The sequence below is a fragment of the Scyliorhinus torazame genome, chromosome 9, assembly GCF_047496885.1.
Source record: "Scyliorhinus torazame isolate Kashiwa2021f chromosome 9, sScyTor2.1, whole genome shotgun sequence".
NCBI lineage: Eukaryota > Metazoa > Chordata > Chondrichthyes > Carcharhiniformes > Scyliorhinidae > Scyliorhinus > Scyliorhinus torazame.
In genome coordinates, this window is record NC_092715.1 from 242,586,621 (window position 1) to 242,608,251 (window position 21,631).

Sequence of the window (21,631 nt, forward strand, 5' to 3'; positions counted from 1 at the left end):
TTCACTAAGGGCACACCAAACTTATTTGCATCATAAACAAGCTCACCTGCTATGGGTTGTAAGGCTGAGATGTGAATAAATCAATCAGCTCGGCAGAGAAAAAAAACAATGAGTAACACAATAAAAACACAAAAACCCCCACATAACACGATAAAGCTGAGTACAGTAGCAAGTGTCACAAAGATGTGTTTTATATCAAATAATGAGTTTTAATCCACTGACTAGATACCTGAATCGAACTTTTAAAAACAAACATTTTTTTAAAAAAGAGACTAAAGTGACTTGAACTCACAGCCCAAGATGGCTAACCTTATATAAGAATAATAATCTTAATTGTCACAGGTAGGCTTACATTAACACTGTAATTAAGTTATTGTGAAAAGCCCCTAGTTGCCACATTCCGGCACCTGTTCAGGCGCAGAGGGAGAATTCAGAATGTCCAAATTACTTGACAGCGCATCTTTGGACTGTGGGAGGAAACCGGAGCAGCCCGAGGAAACTCACACAGACACGGGGAGAATGTGCAAACTCCGCAGTGACCCAAGCCGGGAATCGAACCTGGGACCCTGGCGCTGTGAAGCAATAGTGCTAAGCACTGTGCTACCCCTAACTTTTCATTGCTATATACCCTCCATTCCAATTAATTGTAGTGGAGTCAGTCTGTCTACAAAACCCAAAGACAATGGTATGGATTCTCCATTTGAGAGACTAAGTGCTGATGCTGGGACTGAATCGTGAGTGCTCTACGGTCATAAAAATGGTGGCGGTTCAGGAACAATTCAGGACCTGTTGATGGGCTAAGACACATGGAACTAGTGCAATGCCAATGCATGACGCCGTCTGATTCACTGTGGTCGGGGTCGGCACTGGAGCCTGACAAGCAGGAGCTGCATATAAGCACTCCACACACACTCACCCCAGCCAAGATGATGGAACTGGTTGCGCTGAAGCACTCCCATCCATGGGTCGGCTGGGGCCAGAGGATACCTAAGGGGCCTGGTGAGGCACCCATACAACACCTGGCACTACGTTCACAATGGGCAGTCAGTCGCATCCACAGCTGGATGGTTGCCTTGCAGGCTGCGGCAATGCGGTCCGTGTCCAGTCACCCTGACCCACACCTCCTGGCCAATCCCCGCTACTCCCCCCTGGCCGTGGCAAATGCACCCCCCCCCCAAGCTAGCAGCACTACTTTCAGCACACTATAGCAATGCTGGACACTCTCAAACCTCTACCCACCCTCAGCAGCCATGACACCGGTTTCCCTATTTGAAAAACCACAAGTGAACCTCGCCATCGGTAATTCCTCCTGGTGAAGGTGGACATTGCGTGGGAGGACCGGAGAATGCTGGGCCAGGTCCATTACTGATATGCCAACAGCGTTTATTGTACAATTAGCATGCCCACGCTGGATGAGGTGTAGGACGCATTCACACAGCTGTCGAGGGACCACAGCATGGAATTTCATTGATTTTCGGCTGGCCCACAATTCTCCGCCCGATCGTGTTTCACGATTCTGGCGTCGGCTGATGGAGAATCCCGCCCAATGGCTTTAGGGGAGTTTGAAGGCCTTGCATCTTCTGCCTCATTAGCAAGACATCACTTGACGCATTCAACTGTTGGAGGCCATTAAGACTAATCGCTAGGATAATGGCACCCTAGCTAACTGATCTTCTAGACATGAGCCAATTAACTTACTGTTGGAAGATACAGATCAACTTTTTGTTGATTCCCCTGGCAGTTGGAGGTCACATGTCAAGCCAGCCCTCTGTTGTTTTAAGCACGTTTACTGAGCAGATCTGCAGACAAAGAGCTTAGGGAGAAAACCCGGAGGGCCCACTTGCCTCCGGTTATCTCCAACTCACCTTGTAAGCTTTACGTCGTTTGCTGATTGATCATCCAAGGATGCCCTGCTGCAGACAAAGATTTCTTAAAATAATCGAAACCAGAACTCCCTATTCCCAAAGAACACCCCCAGTTACTTACATCAGAAGCATCGAGATCATCAAAATCAGCCTGAAACCAGGCAAGTTGCCTAACTCGAGTCACTTTTTTTTTTTCAATGGACTTCAATCTGGTCAACCTATCCTTCCTCACTGCGTAATCTGTATTTGTGTGTGTGAGAGACAGACAGTGAGTGCCTGTGTGCGTGGATTTTACTTAGACCAGTTTAAGTATAATAAACCTAGCCTCTTTGTTAAATTCAAGACATTCTGTCTGAATTGTTGAGTATACTCTTTTTGAACAAAAAAAACAATTTTGTGCAAAAGGGCCCTTTGACTCCAGTTCACCTGGTTGTGACAAAAGATAAAACCCCTGTGGAGATAAAATGAGGCGGAAGAGATTACTGCAGGATAGGTTGGCCAAACTGGGAGCCAATCTTAACATTGGGAATCTGTGAATGTTTAAGATAAATCAAATTTTAAAAAATATCTGCACTGCACTTGCTCGCAAAATATTTCAAATGCAATCTATTAATCCAAATTAAAACATGTTCTGAACTGGGATGTAAATTGTTAAAGCATAGTGAGCAGATGCATTGGAAGATAAACTTTTATTGCAGGCTGGCCAGATTTCTGCACCAATTCTATAAGTGTTTGCATCTGTTTCATTTGAGAAGTCCTGGAGGCTTTAAGGGATGGGCAGGTTTATGGTACAATGTTTTTTTTTCAGCATAGTTTGGTTTTGTTAGCTTATACTTGTCCATACATTTCTTTTTTGGTCATTAAGATGAGTAGTATTGAGGAATGTAACATCTTACAACCAAAAATCAGCAACAGGCAATCTGGGGCCAGCTATGTTACAGGTCACCTATAAAGTAAATCTCCCTCTGCTGTCTCCCAACTATCTGCCGCCTTAATCAAAACAGATTAAAAAATCGTTCCACTGTCTATAACATTGTGGCCTTTTCTGGTGAAATTGCAGGTTTGTGCAGGTTTCTTCTTGGCCCATCTCAACAAGGAATTTCAACAGACAACTTGCATTCACATAAGCCTTTAATGCAGAACAAATAATGTCATGGTGCTTCAGAAATGTGAAGAGGATAAAAAAAAATATAGCTGCCTAAAACTTGCACTGCATTAGTTTGGGATAGATTCAAATTCAGGTCACAGAGCTAAAAGGGAAAAGTGAAAACACACTGTGACACCTGTTTTACCTGCACACATAGTTTTGTATTATATATCCTCATTTTGATGTTCCGACAATTATCTCCTTTGATAAGTAGCCCCTTTATATTTTTAAAAAGATAGAGAGGCATGATTCTGATCAATAAAATGATCCACAGGCATGTTGGCAAGTACTCTTAAAGGCAAATACTAAACTGAAAATATATACTCAAAGCACATACGTTTAAATGTTTGTTGTTTAAAGGTATAATGTGCAATACGGCTCGAATTTTGTTGGAAATGCAGATTGACCTCTGGGAGGTGCTGTGCAGAATGGTGTGAAGCACATTGCAATTAGTTTTAATTCCTTAAGGCAAAACATGCTTTATGTGGACCATGAGAGCAATTGAGATAACATACTGCAAGATATCGAAAGCATATGCGTTTTCAGTGAAAAGCTGCACGCATTCTCCTCGCAAAAGGTTCAAATAGAGCCATGGACAAACAGGCCCTTTGTGCTGCAGTACTGTTGGACAAAATGCTCAGCAGAATTGATGAATTCAAAAGACCAGAAGATGATCGGTGCTGGCTGTTTTATTCTACTCTGCCCATTCATAAACTTTAGTGTATTTAAAGAGGAAAATTACATTAAATAACCTTAAAATAACAATTACGGCAAACAGCTATAATACAGGAGCTGTGTCTTCCTGGTTTTAAGAGAGCACTTCAAATGATTTGAACTTCACACACATTTGCTTTAATTAACCCCTCAAGTATAAACCCCTTTTCCTGAGTGGGAATCACCCACTTTCTCCCCATAAAGTCACTCATCTAAATGCTAAAGGCAATTAAGTGAGGCAAAGGATACTTACTCAACATCCTTAATATCTACTCCAAAAATGCTGCAGGATTCTTATGCTTTTGTGTTTACCCCATTGAGAAAGCCGTTGTCTAGTTTTGCAGAATAGAAAAGTATTCCTGATAACAATTTTAAAATCCTCAAGAGTTTCTTTTATAACTGATGAGTACCAAATAACATAAAATGTACTTGTTTGCAAACTATCTGTCACTTATCTGTCTTTTATTAAATATATAAAAACCTGCCATCAGGTAGCAATGGATACTTTCTCTTTTGCAAAGTTCGGCTGAAGAAAAGCGAAAGAACCAAGTAAGAGTGATTCAGTAACAGTGTCAATAAAATTAAAAGGCTAAAAACAAGCACAACAAATGCTACTGGAAACTGTAGCAATAATATAAAAAATATTTTAGTACACGTAAGCATGTTATTTTTTTTTTTTTTATATAGGCCCAAAACAGGAACCTATTTTTGAGACACTTGAAAAATCATTCATATCAGCATAAGTTCTTGTTCTGAGAAGCAATATCCAGATATTTCTTCATCCCTTTATGTTCTTCAAACGAGAGGTGGGTGGGGGACCAGGACGGAGGGAGACATTAAGTCTGTCATGGGGTTGAAAAGCATTAACTTCAATCCCTCACTTTCTACATAAAATATGTATTACAATGTTGTGGATTGAGTGCCGCTGTTACTGTATCCAAAGCAGCTCTCAGACTTCTTTCTTCATGTCCTGATCAAAATAGTTCTCCTCCTTTTTTTTGGCTGTCAGCATGTTTTTATTGTCCTTGGCGACAATGTGTTTGGAAGAAGTTTCCCAAGAATGTGCGATAACCAGGATCGTCCACATATTCATTCATGAACTTGGAATTCAGGACCCGTGGGCGCTTCTTTGCCTGAACATTCTCAGTGGAAAATGTAGCTTCATAGCGCATATCCGAAGCTGAAGACTAACAAAGGGAGACCGTCAGACAAGTGCATAAAAACTCAAACATTGACAGTCTACAGAAAGGCTCTGTGTGCAGGTATGATGCTGTTTCACTTATTCTCTTGGCTGCAATGTCAAATAAATAATCAAGGCTTAAATAACTGTGCTTTACTGAAGAGAGCAGGATATTACAAATTTCGAGTACATAGTCAAAAGGCAGGTTGATATTGAACACTAAATTACTTAAATCAAATTAAGCAGCTGCACCATTTTCAGCTTAATAGGTTTTTTTCACAGACATCACTGATGGTTTTCAATGCTGTATCATTTCAGACCAGCAAAATGAAACAAACAAATGCATAAATATAATTTAAAACCATTCCAGGTGACCATTTTGCAGTTAGAGCACAACTCCAATCTTAGTTACTCCTATTGTTTAATATTTTATGCTTGTCAGAGGCAAGCTGGGAGCAGGGACATAGACCTGTATTTGCAGGTAATGTCACTTTGGTACACATTTTAATCCCGGCGTGCTCCCTGCTCTGTCACCATTGCTGCTCCTAACTTACTTCCAGGGATTAAACACTGCTGCGGACAAGAGTTATGAGAGATGGGGCCAGGACATTGGTTCTGAAAGTGGGTGACAGCCAACAGAAACGGAACGTCAGAGAGAGGGAATTAAAGGTATTCGCATGAACTGAGGAATAGAACACTAGCAAACAAAAAAATGAGGTTGCCAACTTGAATGGGAGGGGTGGGACCTGAAGAATAACAGTTTTAATGGGAACTGGGAAACATAAATGTCAGCACACACTACGGGAAGGGGAAGAGAGTGAACTGAGCAAGGATGAAAAGTGCTAGCATGGATTAAAGGGGGTGAGGAGTGACAATGCAAAGGTGTGTCAATGTGAACTGAGGGAGGGCAGTGAGAGGACTACCAATGTGAACAGAGGGAGGCAAGTAAACTAAGAGATATGTGCCATTTTGATGGCAAACAGTGCCAGCATCAACTACCAAAGGATAGAAGAAGAATGCCAGCCCAAAAGGTTGGAGGGGAGTAGAGTTCCAATGCAAAATATGAGGGGAGAGAAGAATGTCAGCATGAATAGAGGGAAGAAAGAATTGGGGAATTGAGAGGGAAGAAAGAATTGGGGAAGAGATGGAAGAGCACCACCTGTACACCAGGACAGGGTTGCTTTTAGTGCAGTTGGATTATTGAGGATAAACCCTGGATTAGAACACCAAGGTATGTCAGTTTGAGATAGATGGAAATTAATGGGAACACAAATGGAAACCTCATATCTGCAGTTCGAGATGTTGTGATGTGGTGACCATACCAAACAGTGGCTAGGATACTGAACCAAACCCCAATATTTTTGTTTATTTTAAGGCTGTGTGAAAATAATGATTCGCTTCAAGAGTGATTGCATGAAAAAATAGGGCTTTGGTATTTCTAAAACAAAACTTTATTATGAATATAATATTAAACTTTTAACTTTACGCACAAAAAGAACAGTTTACAATTACCCTTAACACAATCTACCTCCCACAGGTGGTGATGGGGGGAGGTGGGAGGGAGAGGAGATGGGGCGTTGGCCATGGGAGGCGGGGCCGAGGGAGAGGCGCGGGCTTGGTTCCCGCGCTATGATAATTATGGCGGGAATAGAGAAGCAGGAAGGAGGGGGCGCCGCACGGGGCGAGCCGTGATCACGGGGGGAAGCCGAGGTCAGCCAGAGTTTGCTGACTTCTGGGAGCAACATGGGGGGAGTAATTACGCTAGCGGGGGGTCTAGCGGGGGGGGGGGGGGGAGGGGGGAATTACTGGGTTGCTGCTGCTGGGGAAAGGGGGGAGTGGGTGCGGGAAAGGATGGGCGGGGGGGCACCGTCTGGGAGAAATACTGCCGCGTGGGAACTGGGCGAGAAGCTGGAAAAAGATGATGGCTAACCGGCAAGGGGGGGGGGGGGGGGGGGGGGTGGGAAGCCCCCCAACTCGGCTGATCACGTGGAACGTGAGGGGGCTTAACGGGCCGATAAAGAGGGCACGAGTACTCGCACACCTTAAGAAACTTAAAGCAGATGTGGTCATGTTACAGGAAACGCACCTGAAACTGATAGATCAGGTTAGGTTGCGCAAAGGATGGGTAGGGCAGGTGTTCCATTCGGGGCTGGATGCGAAAAACAGGGCGGTGGCTATATTAGTGGGGAAGCGGGTAATGTTCGAGGCAAAGACTATAGTGGCGGATAACGGGGGCAGATACGTGATGGTGAGTGGCAAATTACAGGGAGAGATGGTGGTGTTGGCAAACGTGTATGCCCCGAATTGGGACGATGCCAATTTTATGAGGCGAATGCTAGGACGCATCCCAGACCTAGAGACCGGAAAGCTGATAATGGGGGGAGACTTTAACACGGTGTTGGAACCAAGGCTGGATAGGTCGAAGTCCAGGACTGGTAGGAGGCCGGCAGCAGCCAAGGTGCTTAAGGATTTTATGGAGCAGATGGGAGGGGTGGACCCGTGGAGATTCAGTAGACCTAGGAGTAAGGAGTTCTCGTTTTGCTCCTATGTCCATAAAGTCTATTCACGCATAGACTTTTTTGTGTTGGGTAGGGCATTGATCCCGAGGGTGAGGGGAACGGAATATACGGCTATAGCCATTTCGGATCATGCCCCACACTGGGTAGACTTGGAGATAGGGGAGGAAACAAGAGGGCGTCCACCCTGGAGAATGGATATGGGACTAATGGCGGATGAGGGGGTGTGCTTAAGGGTGAGGGGATGCATTGAAAAGTACTTGGAACTCAATGACAATGGGGAGGTTCAGGTGGGAGTGGTCTGGGAGGCGTTGAAGGCGGTGGTTAGGGGGGAGCTGATATCAATAAGGACACATAAAGGGAAGCAGGAGAGTAAGGAACGGGAGCGGTTGTTGCAAGAACTTTTGAGGGTGGGCAGACAGTATGCGGAAGCACCGGTGGAGGGACTGTATAGGGAAAGGCAAAGGCTGCATGTGGAATTTGACTTGCTGACCACAGGCACTGCAGAGGCACAATGGAGGAAGGCGCAGGGTGTACAGTATGAATATGGAGAGAAGGCGAGCAGATTGCTGGCACACCAATTGAGGAAAAGGGGAGCAGCGAGGGAAATAGGGGGGGTGAGAGACGAAGATGGAGAGACGGAGCGGGGAGCGGAGAGAGTGAATGAAGTGTTTAAGACATTTTATAAAAAATTGTATGAAGCTCAACCCCCGGATGGGAGGGAGAGAATGATGGAGTTTTTGGATCGGCTGGAAATTCCCAAGGTGGAAGAGCAGGAAAGGATGGGATTGGGAGCACAGATCACGGTAGAAGAAGTGGTGAAAGGAATTAGGAACATGCAGACGGGAAAGGCCCCGGGACCGGACGGATTCCCAGTTGAATTTTACAGAAAATATTTGGACTTGCTCGCCCCGTTACTGACGAGGACCTTCAACGAGGCAAAGGAAAGGGGACAACTGCCCCAGACTATGTCAGAAGCAACGATATCGCTTCTTTTAAAGAAGGAAAAGGATCCGCTACAATGCGGGTCCTACAGACCAATCTCCCTCCTCAATGTAGATGCCAAGGTCTTGGCCAAGGTAATGGCAATGAGAATAGAGGAATGTGTCCCGGGGGTGGTTCATGAGGACCAAACTGGGTTTGTGAAGGGGAGACAGCTGAACACGAACATACGGAGGTTGTTAGGGGTAATGGTGATGGCCCCACCAGAGGGTGAAACGGAGATAGTAGTGGCGATGGATGCCGAGAAAGCATTTGATAGAGTGGAGTGGGATTATCTGTGGGAGGTGTTGAGGAGATTTGGGTTCGGAGAGGGGTATGTTAGATGGGAGCAGCTGTTGTATAGGGCCCCAGTGGCGAGTGTGGTCACGAATGGACGGGGATCGGCATATTTTCGGCTCCATAGAGGGACAAGGCAGGGATGTCCTCTGTCCCCATTACTGTTTGCACTGGCGATTGAGCCCCTGGCGATAGCGCTGAGAGGTTCCAAGGGATGGAGGGGAATACTTAGGGGAGGAGAAGAACACCGGGTATCTTTATATGCGGATGATCTGCTACTATATGTGGCGGATCCAGCGGAGGGGATGCCAGAAATAATGCGGATACTTGGGGAGTTTGGGGATTTTTCAGGGTATAAATTGAATATGGGAAAGAGTGAGCTGTTTGTGGTGCATCCAGGGGAGCAGAGTGGAGAAATAGAAGACCTACCGCTGAGGAAGGTAACAAGAGACTTTCGTTACCTGGGGATCCAGATAGCTAAGAATTGGGGCACATTGCACAGGCTAAATTTGACGCGGTTGGTGGAACAGATGGAGGAAGATTTCAAGAGATGGGACATGGTAGCATTGTCAATGGCAGGGAGGGTGCAGGCAGTTAAGATGGTGGTCCTCCCGAGATTCCTTTTTGTGTTTCAGTGTCTCCCGGTGGTGATCACGAAGGCTTTTTTCAAAAGGATAGAAAAGAGTATTATGGGTTTTGTTTGGGCCGGGAAGACTCCGAGAGTGAGGAAGGGATTCTTACAGCGTAGTAGGGATAGGGGGGGGCTGGCACTACCGAGCCTAAGTGAGTATTATTGGGCCGCTAATATTTCAATGGTGAGTAAGTGGATGGGAGAGGAGGAAGGAGCGGCGTGGAAGAGATTAGAGAGGGCGTCCTGTAGGGGGACCAGCCTGCAGGCTATGGTGACAGCCCCATTGCCGTTCTCACCAAGGAACTATACCACGAGTCCGGTGGTGGTAGCTACACTGAAGATTTGGGGACAGTGGAGACGACATAGGGGAAAGACCGGAGCACTGGGGGGGTCCCCGATAAGAAACAACCATAGGTTTGCCCCGGGGGGAATGGATGGGGGATATGGAATGTGGCAAAGAGCAGGTATAACGCAATTGAAAGATCTATTTGTGGATGGGAAGTTTGCGAGTCCGGGAGCGCTGACCGAGAAATATGGGTTGCCCCAAGGGAATGCATTCAGGTACATGCAATTGAGGGCTTTTGCGAGGCAGCAGGTGAGGGAATTCCCGCAGCTCCCGACACAAGAGGTGCAGGACAGAGTCATCTCAAAGAAATGGGTGGGGGACGGTAAGGTGTCGGATATATATAGGGAAATGAGAGACGAAGGGGAGACTATGATGGACGAACTAAAAGGGAAATGGGAAGAAGAGCTAGGGGAGGAGATTGAGGAGGGGATGTGGGCAGATGCCCTAAACAGGGTAAACTCGTCGTCCTCGTGCGCCAGGCTAAGCCTGATTCAGTTTAAGGTATTACACAGGGCACATGACTGGAACACGGCTCAGTAAATTTTTTGGGGTGGAGGATAGGTGTGCGAGGTGCTCGAGAAGCCCAGCGAATCATACCCATATGTTTTGGTCATGCCCGGCACTACAGGGGTTTTGGATGGGGGTGACAAAGGTGCTTTCGAAAGTAGTAGGAGTCCGGGTCGAACCAAGCTGGGGGTTGGCTATATTTGGGGTTGCACAAGAGCCGGGAATGCAGGAGGCGAAAGAGGCCGATGTTTTGGCCTTTGTGTCCCTAGTAGCCCGGGCAAGAATATTGCTAATGTGGAAAGAAGCCAAGCCCCCGGGGGTGGAGACCTGGATAAATGATATGGCGGGGTTCATAAAGTTAGAGCGGATTAAGTTCGTCCTAAGGGGGTCGGCTCAAGGGTTTACTAGGCGGTGGCAACCGTTCGTCGAATATCTTGCGGAAAGATAGATAGGGGAGAACAAAGAAGGCAGCAGCAGCGGCCCAGGACTTGGGGGGGGGGGGGGAGGGATGGGGGGGGGGGGGGGGTGGGTGGCCTGAGACAAGGCAGTTGCCAATTAGGGCTAGTTTTTATTTTTTGTTATTTAATATTTATTTATTTGTTGTTGTTTTTGTTTAAATTTAAAAAAAGGTCATTATTATCTGTATTGTTACAATGTTGTGTAAAGGATGCACAATGTACTGTGTTGGTTGACCAAACATTTTCAATAAAATATTATTTAAAAAAAAAAAAAAAAAACCACAATCTACAGACTGCCCTTTAAACAACAAAAGAAACTTACAGCTCTTAATCCAGTTTAAAATGAGCAGGGCACAGAGTAACACTTGCTTTAGAAAATAGATTTGGCTTTGGTTGGAACCTCTTCAGACTCTGGCTGATTATCTTAAAATAGTTGCTTCAAGTCTTCAGACAAGTCTGCTCTCTGCTTTAAAATCTCATTACTTTTTAAAAAAACTATCCTACTTGGAAGAAATTGTGGACTCAGTCAGGCGGATCAGAACTCAGCTCCTCTCTCTCCCAAGCTTCTCCAAACATACTGCCTCTCACCCTCTCTGAGCTCCACCCAGCAATTACCTCATCTCCCCAAGCTGAAAAACACTTGGGCTGAATTCTCCGCCGTCGGGATTCTCCAATTGCTGGCAGCCTGGTGATTTCCTGACACCGTGGCGCTGTCCCACAAAGGAAACTCCATTGACCAGCCAGTGAAAGGGAGAAGTCCGACGGCGTGCCCACGGGAAATCTGGTGCGGCAGGACGGAGAAAGCCACCCAAAATTTCTGCAGAGTGCAAAAGCACATTCGCTCCCCAGGGACCTCCCCAGTCAATCCACATTCCTCTGGTCAATTTCACCTGCTATTTACCAGAAGTAAAACAAAATTATTTTTAAAAACATGACCATTGCAGCCAAACACACTATACTCCCAGGCTTTCAATACTTAACTTGTCCCAACATTTAGAAGCCAGTATTCCTAAAATCCTCCAATCATCACAGTAGCTATTTAGCCCTGCAAGTCAAATGTTTCAATACCCCTAACAATTTATACTTAAATAACTCCTAATTCTCTACAGGAATAAAAAACATTTTAATTTTTATCGTAGGTTTTCACTATGCAAGTGATGGAATGGTGGGACATATTTCAGATTTTAGCTCTAGTTTACTCTCTCCCCACCCCCCCTCGTCCTTCTCTCAGTTTGTGCTGACATTTCCCTTCTCAGTTTACAGTGGCACTGTACCTTCCATTGCGACTACATGCCACTGGCCCATATTCAAGATTGATTGTGAGTGGTTTTGCTTTTTTCAATCAATTGACAGGCTTTTTTCCAGTCAGTTGCTACGTATGCTGTTGGCTCTGGCTGCTTTCCATACCTGCAGCTTCATACAGGACCATGTTCTGTACTACAAATGGAAATTGTTAGCCCGTGTTCAATCATCAATTCCTGTCTGTAGCAATGAATCCAATGCTAGAATGAAGTGGAACCACAAATCGAAGATGCAGTTAGGATTAGCAATATGGAGTACATCACGCAGTGTCGGTGAACAGACCAATGGAGGAGCATTTGGGGGCAGGTGGGGGGGGGGGACGGGGACAGGGACGCAGCATGTTCCGAAGGAAGACTGCTGCAAAATAAAAGGATTAGAATGTCCCACCATCCCAAAGGTGGAAGGCTAGTGTTTCTGTGAAGAAGAGCAGAGTGACCGATGAAGTGATTTTTAAATCTATATTTTAAAAAATCTATCAGTTGGGAAAAGCAGAAACAAGGTGCACAAAGGCTTGGGAGAGACAGAAATGGAGTAAGAAATAGTAAGGTATTAGGTGGAGTCAGACCAAAGGGAATGCAATATAGTCTAAATTAGGCTTACTCTGCAGGTGTGGTAAACAAGGTTGGTGAGCTGCAGATGTAGATGGTATTGCGTTCTCACACCATGAGAAGAAATCAAACACCGTATGTTCCAAACGTTATTCTTCTTGCCATTTCTTAAAAATAGTATTTCCTGTTGAACCTAAAAGATGTCTACTAAAAGTCACATGACCATCGGGGTAGGAGCTACACCTAGGAGCAACAAGAATAAAAGAATACTTTTCTCGGCGGTGGAAACTCCCGCCTCATCTTCAGGCATCTTTGGATCACAAAACCAGGACACTCGCACATCAAAAACTCATTGGGCTGGATTCTCCATTTTTGGGACTATGTCCCCACACCATTGTGAAAACTGTGGTCCTTTATGTCAGAAACACAGGCGTCAAAAGACCACATATTCACAGTCCTACAGGGGATTCGCAGGGACCGGCCGTGACTCCAGCTGCAGATACGGTCCCCTGCACTTCCGGGTCAGAGGCCGCGCATGTGCATGGCGGCGGCCTCGCCGTGCTCCATGGCGAACTCAGACCACGGAGCTGTACGGCAGAAATAGTGCCTCTGATCGACCGCGCGCCTGACCCGGACCTCTCGCTCACAAATACCCCGGTCCCATTGGAGGTCCCTGCCCTCCGATCGGCCCGCCCCCAACCATGGTGGCCGCGGACTGATACCGCAGCCGCCATGCAAGTATCCCGAACAGCAGTACCAGATTAGATCCACGCCGTCGGGACTTCGGCCGGTCAGGGGGTGGAGACTAGCGGGGCGGCATACTCCCCGAGTATGCTGCTTTTCGGGGCTGGAGAATCGAGGAACCGGCTCCGGTCCCGATTCCATGCGTGGAACTGGATTTTCCGCCCCTGCGCCAGAAGCAGTTTCAGCGTCGGGGTGCAGAGAATCCAGCCCATTGTGCTTACGGAGCTGTTGACAAATTCTATCACACATTGCAACTGACTAGGTCCATTTCAAAAGGGAATCAAAGGGATCTGATTTGCATCTGATAAGCTCACCTTGCTGGCAGAGTCAGTGCGTCTGCCGAGGTAATAGCTTCTCAACATCATATCCTCAATATAGGTGGTAACTCTTTCAACAACTAATGACTGGGTCATTATCAGTCCTGAAATCAAAGTCCATTCCACATACTGAATAAACATCCCCGTTTGAAGTCATTATGGAGAAGTAAGGTCACATGACTCAAGTGATTGTTTGAAATATCTATAAACATTTGAAAAATGAGAAATAGTCAGCCTGCTGTTTAACTAACTGGCGAGCCACCAAGAAGCAGGGTTCAGGTTCACCCTAAACTTCCAGGCAAAACAACAACCATACCTTGAGACCTACTATTGCTTACAGAACCAACCCTGTCTGTGCACCTACTTCATTTTGCAGTATCAGCACCAAATGAAAAGCAAATACTACAACTCCAGTCTTCAGCCAGCTGAACTAGAACAGCTATATGAAAGAATTCCTCATTGGACCCTGGCTATCATGTGAACTAATATTCAGTTCTGTGATTCTTGTACTGTAAAACCCCTTTTCTTTATTCCCCAGTTTACGGTGTGTGTGTTTGGAGTGGGACGTTTCTAACACTCCTCCACCGTAGTTTGAATATGAAATAAACTTAACTTCTTGAGTTAATCCTAACTCAAATTTCTTGCAGATTATTAATAAATTGGGTCACAAAGGCCAAAAATTGGGATAACAGGCCACTGCATATTTTAAAAAGAATAATTCAAAACACCTGCTTACAGACAGGCAGTGAGAAGAAATAGGTTCAGTTTGTCAATCTCTCTCCTGTCCATAACAATAATCACATGGGATTATGATGCTGTGACAATATCTTTAGTGGGGTGAGAACCGGGGCGGGATTCTCCGACCCCCCGCCGGGTCCGGATATTGCCGGAGGGTGGTGTGAATCCCGGCCCCGCCGGCCGCCGAATTCTCCGGCACCGAGATAATTCGGCGGGGGCGGGAATCACGGCGCGCCGGTCCCAACCCCCCCCCCCCGGCGATTCTCCGGCCCGCGATGGGCCGAAGTGATGCTGCTGTAATGCCGGTCCCGCCATCGTGAATCAAACCACCTCCCTTACCGGCGGGACCAGGCGGCGCGGGTGGGCTACGGGGTCCTGGGGGGGCGATCTGGCGCCTGGGGGTGCCCTCACGGTGGCCTGGCCATCAGAGCCCATCGATCTACAGGCGGGCCTGTGCCATGGGAAGTGACCCCCCTGCGCATGCGCGGGGATGACGTCAGCATCCGCTGGCGCTCCCACGCATGCGCGGACTTCCGCCGGCTGGTGAAGTCCCTTCGGCCCCGGCTGGCGTGGCACCAAAGGCCTTTCCCGCAGGCCGGCGGTGCGCCAACCACTCCGGCGCGGGCCTCGCCCCTCAAGTTGAGGGCTTGGCCCCTAAAGGTGCAGAGAAATCCGCACCTTTGGGGCGGCCCGACGCCGGAGTGATTCCCGCCACTCCATCCCGCCGGGACCCCCCCGCCCCGCCGGGTAGGGGAGAATCCCAGCCCAGGTCTGGTTTAGGCAAATTGTAATCAAAGATTGGTAGGCAAGATTTTCATCCACCGAATTTGATGGCTTCAGAGGTGGATTGACAGTAATTTGGCGTTTCCGGTCCTCTCATTCCCTTCACCATCAGTGTCCACCCTCCTCTGGTGGGGCTGTTGCCTGCCTAAGCCGTTGGTGTCCTGATTAGCACCCCTGGTCATGGACTCTGGCCACTGTCCTTAATTGGATCAAGGTCTTAACTGACCGGCTCCTGGTCGCCTCCTCCTCATAGCTGAAGTGGTCATTGAGTACTTTACGAGTGTCTTTACCCAGTAAGGAGATATTGTGAAAGTCATGGTAAAAGAGATAGTTGAGATAGTGGATGGACTTAACATTGTACGAAGTCTTACAACACCAGGTTAAAGTCCAACAGGTTTGTTTCGATGTCACTAGCTTTCGGAGCGCTGCTCCTTCCTCAGGTGAATGAAGAGGTCTGTTCCAGAAACACATATATAGACAAATTCAAAGATGCCACACAATGCTTGGAGTGCGAGCATTAGCAGGTGATTAAATCTTTACAGATCCAGAGATGGGGTAACCCCAGTTTAAACTCATCGATTCTTTGGGTTAACCCCAGGTTAAACTCTTTACCGATTAGAGTCATACTAACACAAAGGAAGATGGATGGTGCAGTTGTTGGAAGACAATCATCTGAGTCCCACAACACTGTTCCAAAGATATACTATGGTAGTGTCCTAGGCCCAACCAGCTTTACTGCTTCATAACTAAACTGCCCTCCATCATGACTGTACAATGTTCGGCACCATTCACAACTCCTCAGATACTGACACAGTCCATGTCCATATGTAGCAAAACCTGGACAGCATCCAAGATTGGGCTGATAAGTGTCAAGTAACATTTGTGCCACATAAGTGTCAGGCAATGTTCATTTAGGCCCATAAGATGTAGGAGCAGAATTAGACTACTCGGCCCATTGTGTCTGCTCCACCATTCAATCATAGCTGATATGTTTCTCATCCCCATTCTCCTGCCTTCTCCTCACAACCCCTGGTTCCCTTATTAATCAAGAACCTATCTATCTCTGTCTAAAGACACTCAATGACTTGGCCTCCTGCACCAATGAGTTCCACAGATTCACCACCTTCTGGCTGGAGAAACTCCTCCTCACCTCTGTTGTAAAGGATCGTCATGTGCAGCAAGAGTGAATCAAATTATCTCCCCGAGACATTCAACAGCATTATCATTTCTCAATCCTCACCACTGACCAGAAAATTAACTGGCCAGGCGACAAGAGCAAGACAGAGGCTTGGAATTCTGTGGCAAGTATCACAGTTCCTGACTCTCCATGTCCACTATCTGTAAGGCACAAGTCAAGAGTGTGAGGGAATATTATCCACTTGCTTGAATGAGTACGGCGCCAACAACCCTCAATAAACCTAACAACATCCTGGCCAAAGCAGTTCATTTGATTGACACTCCATCCGTCACTTAAAATATTTATCCCTCCACCATAGATGTATAGTGACAACAGTGTGTGCCATGCAGGTGACACTGCAGCAACGAGCCAACCCTCCAAAACCCTTAACCTCTACTACTTAAAAGGACAAGGGCAGTGGTTCAAGGAGGACAAAGTGACCTGAGAACAATTAGAATAACAAATGCTGCCCTTGCCAGTGACAGTCACACCCCATGAAAGAACAAAATAAATGGGGAGAGGGAAAGAGGGAGGTATCTGGAGGTCCACAATTCAAAATGTTCCTCCTTTATCCCAGACTGGCATCAGACTTGTTGTTTAAAGCTCCCCGGTGATGCTGCTCAATCCCCTTTCATACTCAATGTCAAAACAATAAAGATTCATGATGCACAGTTTCCAACCTAGAAGACCAACAAAAGCTGGGCACAACATCCAAAGGCTGACGACTCAGAATGGCACGCTGACAGATATTTAAATAGGTTTATAACATAGGCCGTTAATACATCGAACATTCCATAGTTCACTTTGGGGGAAGGTACATGGATACCTGATTGAGAAATAGCAAAAATCAATCACACAAAATAATTTTCTGTAGGAAATTTTGATTCCCAGTATTTTAAAATCTACATTAAAGTTGGACTTTGCATTTCTTCCAGTCTAAATAGTCTAACTTACATTCAAAATGACTTTATTTTTTCTCTTGGAAATAATTTTTCTTCATATTTTTAAAGCTTCTTGACATTTCATGCAGCTAATATGGAATTTAAAAAATGTTTAATTTATTTCTGAAAAAACATACATAACAGCAGGAGGGACCTTATCTGGTCATAAGACTATTCCAATCAAACCGGAGAGAACAAAATTAAATGCATTTCCAAGACATACTCTTGAGAAACGTTTTATGTTTATATCAAAATTTGGCAATTCTAATTGATTTCAAACACTTCTTTACTTTAAATATATACTTTCAATATTGAAATAATAAAAAGTAAAATAAAATTTCAATATATCTTTTAAAAAGGTACCGCAACATTTCCCTTTCCCCATGCTACTCGAAGAGACATAATCTCTTTCTCAAACCCTCTCAAGTTTATGGGGGCAGGTTTATTTCTTCTCAGTTCTGAATTAACTCTTCACATAGTCTAACCTCCCCCAACTCATGACATTATTCTGTTCTTCCAAATTCAATCTGGCATTCTTCACCCCCTACCCCACTTGCTTAATTCTCTCCGGCACTGCTCTCCCCTGGCAATCCAGCTCTAGTTGTTCCTCTTCTGCCAAACTCTGTCACCCCTCCACTTCAAACTGGTACTCTTTCCTCTCCATCCCACCCATTAAAGGAATAAACCTCTGCATTTAAGCTAGCGTTCTCCCCCCCCCCCCACCCCATCCCCATTAATGCTGCATTCCTCTCCCCTTAACATACTCAATAACAACCACACAAAGTGTGATTCTTAGATTCTCCAAAGTACCCCTCCTCTCAATTGTCATCCTCTGTTTTGCCCCAGTTGCCTCTCTGCTATCTCCCTGCACCTCATCTCTTACCATTTTTGCTGCCCAGTGTCCAGCGTGCTGCTACTTGAAATCATTAACATCACTGGACACTGAGCAGCAACTTCTGTACTCATAAGAATTCCCAACCTCACTTCAAATAGCATTCACTTGTGTAGAGGGGAGAGATTGTTATCGTTTAGGTCACGGCGGGGAATGTCCTGCCGAGGTGGTGCTTACCTTCATTTTCTGCACTGAGGAACACCCCCCCCCCCCCCCCCCCCCCCCAACACCTTACCTGTCGAGTGTCCTCGAGCCCCCTCAGCTCACTTCATATGGGCAGGGCACCCCTGGGTCTGATCCCCTGCACGGGACAAATGCCACCTTAGAACCGCCAGCCTGGTGCCTGGATGCCATCAGCAGTGCCAGGGTGCCACCCTGCCCACTGGCAGAGCAAAAGGAGGCCTCCGATCACCTGGAAGAACCCCCCCACTTCCAAGTGCCATTCTGCCTGGTCCCCATTTGTGGACACCAGGCTAAACAGCGCCTGATTGGCATTTCCTCGGCGAGGGGATTCGATCCCGGGTGCTGGTTAGATCCGACTGAGCCATATTTAAGTTTGCCTAACTGCCCATTGTGGGCGGGATCTAGGTCACAACATCTCACGAGATCCCGTTAGATCTCGCGAGCCAGGTGAATCGTGCGAGAGACCTCTCGCGACATTTACCAGCGATTAGATCGTGCCCATAATGTCAAAAGAGAGGCCACTCTAATCTCTTGCCAAGCCACATCGGAAGCACAAAATAATAAAACACCAATATGTATACCTGTATCTTTCTTCGTAACATCTGGATTAAAGGGTTATTCAGTAGAATACACTTCCTTTTTCATATAACTATCTCTAACATGTGCTACAATATAGAATGATTTGAAACTCAGTCTATCAATGCCCATAGGATAGAAATGAATTAAACAGAAGATCAGTTTAAATGAACACACTTTACATTTTTTCAGACAGGCCCCTTTATCTTTTCTATTCCCTGGCTGAATTTGCCAATCAAATATTGAGAACTTTGCCCTAGGCAAGACGCACTTTTCCTTCGTTTTTGTCAAAGGCATGTGCAAGGTTATGTTAAAATACCTTTTACAATGACCACTTTTATCATTCAAACCAAACATTACAGCATTGTTACCATTTTCTCCTGTTTGCAGGCCTTTGTTATTACATGGAACAAAGAAGAACTGTCACTGCCTATTTGTACCAGAGGAAGTGGATTGCCCCAGAACTTGCCTTAGAAAATGGAACTGCAATTTGGAGTAACTCTATTATGCTAGTAGCCTATGGGGTGCACAGTAATGGATAAAGAAGGACATTAGTGATGAATACCACAAACAATGGTGCTTAAAATGAATGATCAAAGAGGTTGCATCACTGGAGTAGGCATTCTATGAGAAAAATGTTACAAGCGGTCTATTCTTATCTTTATCACTGTGAATGTTGCCTCAGTACATTTTATTACAGCATGTAGAAGTAGAGTGTGCTGCATGCATATGAATCTGTAAGAGTGTGTCTTGCACAATAATGCATTTTTCTTTAGTAAGAGGAATCACGACACCAGGTTAAAGTCCAACAGGTTTATTTGAAATTACAAGCTTTCGAAGTGCTGCTCCTTCATCAGGTGAAGTGGAGGTAGGTTCACAATCACAGCACATATCGTAGAGACACAATTGCAAGATAATTATAGATTGTAATGTGAAGAATGGTTGGAATGTGAGTCTTTACTGGCAAGCAAATCTTTACAGGAACAAACAGTGTGAGTGGAGTGAGGGATAATTGCAGGTAATCAAGGTGTGAATCTTACTAACTATCCTGGCTTGAGACAATTCACACCTCGATTACATGTGATTATCACTCACTCCACTCACAGTTTGTTCCTGTAAAGTTTTGTTTACTTGTAAAGACTCACATTCCAACCATTCTTCGCATTCCAATCTGTAATTATGTTGCAATTGTGTCGGAAAGCTTGTGATTTCAAATAAACTGGTTTTGTTCTTTAACCTGAGACTTCTTACTGTGCCCACCCCTGTCGAGGGCCGGCATATCCACATCATTTTTCTTCAGACATCGTTCAGTGGTTATCTTGAAATTCAAGATGCTAATTCTTGGACTGTTCTTTACAATGGCTTTTTATGGCCAGTAAAATAGTCTTAGATATAGGGAAAACAGTTTTAGCACTCCACTTTCGACATGCCAATTCCATTTTGAAAATTACACCAAGAATTTGTTTGAAATGAAGATTTTAATAAAATAAGGTAATGCAGCTTGGGTGTTGAAGCAGGTGGTAGCTGAATCAATGCCCCTGAAAGCAAGAACATTCAGCTTTGGCGCTATGTTATAGTCTTGCGGACTTTTTTGCAACAATGAATTCTCCTTCCTGAAATTATGTTTTCCCCCTCCCATTTGTTTCTGTTTTACTACTTCATTTTCAGCATTGCCATGCCATACAGTTTTATTGATTGAGGGGATAGGTTAGCGGCCTACCAAGCACCATTTTATAATTGGCCACCAGCAGCCATATAGACGCAGTCTGAGTAACTTTTCCCCCTGTGCTAAACCAATATCCTCAACTTAGCATCTTTCCCCAGCATGGTTAGTAAGATTAGGAAACTGAAATTGCCTTTCCTGGGAACCACTGCCTTTGATGGTAGATTTTTAAACAAGCTACACGAATGTTTAGAACAGCAGTAACTCCCTCCTCCATGGTACAAAATTAACCTCTCGCAGTTACAATGGATACAGTTTCAATAGATACAATTACAATTTCGCGCAGATGATGTATTGTGTTATGTTGTATTGTAAGTGTTTCTTCATTTTTCTATAAGCAGTATAAAATTATCTGCAGAAACGTGAAGTGAAAGAATTCTTCAGTTTGAGAAATTGTTGTCCAATCATACAATACAGGTGATTTTCTTTGAGAGTATAACAGTCACCCTGATTGTTCACCACCATTGCATAAATACAGAAAAATTTTTGCATTCTTTAATTACCGTTCAAATTCTACATTTAATTAGGAATGTCTGCGAAAACATGGTGTTATCTTGGGGACAGATCCTTTTCCAGAAATTTTCACAGCCAGATCAGATCAGTCCCCTCAAAATAACAAACAATTCTGTGACTGAGAGCATTTTTCAATTCATGAGCATAGGAATTAGAATGTAAATCTTAAGTCATTGTAAAGGGGCAGCACGGTAGCACAGTGATTAGCACTGTTGCTTCACAGATCCAGGGTCCCAGGTTCGATTCCCAGCTTGGGTCACTGTCTGTGCGGAGTCTGCATGTTCTCCCCGTATCTGCGTGGGTTTCCTCCGGGTGCTCCGGTTTCCTCCCACAGTCCAAAGATGTGCAGGTTAGGTGGATTGGCCATGTTAACTTGCCCTTAGTGTCCAAAAAGGTAAGGTGGGATTACTGAACTATGGGAATAGGGTGGAGGTGTGGGCTTAAGTAGGGTGCTCTTTCCAAGGGCCGGTGCAGTCTCGATGGGCTGAATGGTTTCCTTTTGCACTGTAAATTCTATGATTTTATGAAACAAACTTCACCTGACCCTTCCAG

At 45.4% G+C, this 21,631-nt stretch overlaps 1 protein-coding gene across 4 annotated transcripts in view; it reads right to left on the bottom strand.

The window, feature by feature from the left end:
- Nucleotides 1–2,978: 2,978 nt before the first annotated feature.
- LOC140429773 (lysine-specific demethylase 4C-like) overlaps nucleotides 2,979–21,631 on the bottom strand; it is a 557,303-nt gene continuing 538,650 nt past the window's right edge. For all 4 annotated transcript variants that reach the window (XM_072517215.1, XM_072517213.1, XM_072517214.1 and 1 more), the window contains one exon: nucleotides 2,979–4,913. In XM_072517215.1, coding sequence (XP_072373316.1) covers nucleotides 4,743–4,913 — 171 coding nt within the window. In that variant the 3' untranslated portion in view covers nucleotides 2,979–4,742. The remainder of the gene's footprint in view (nucleotides 4,914–21,631) is intronic.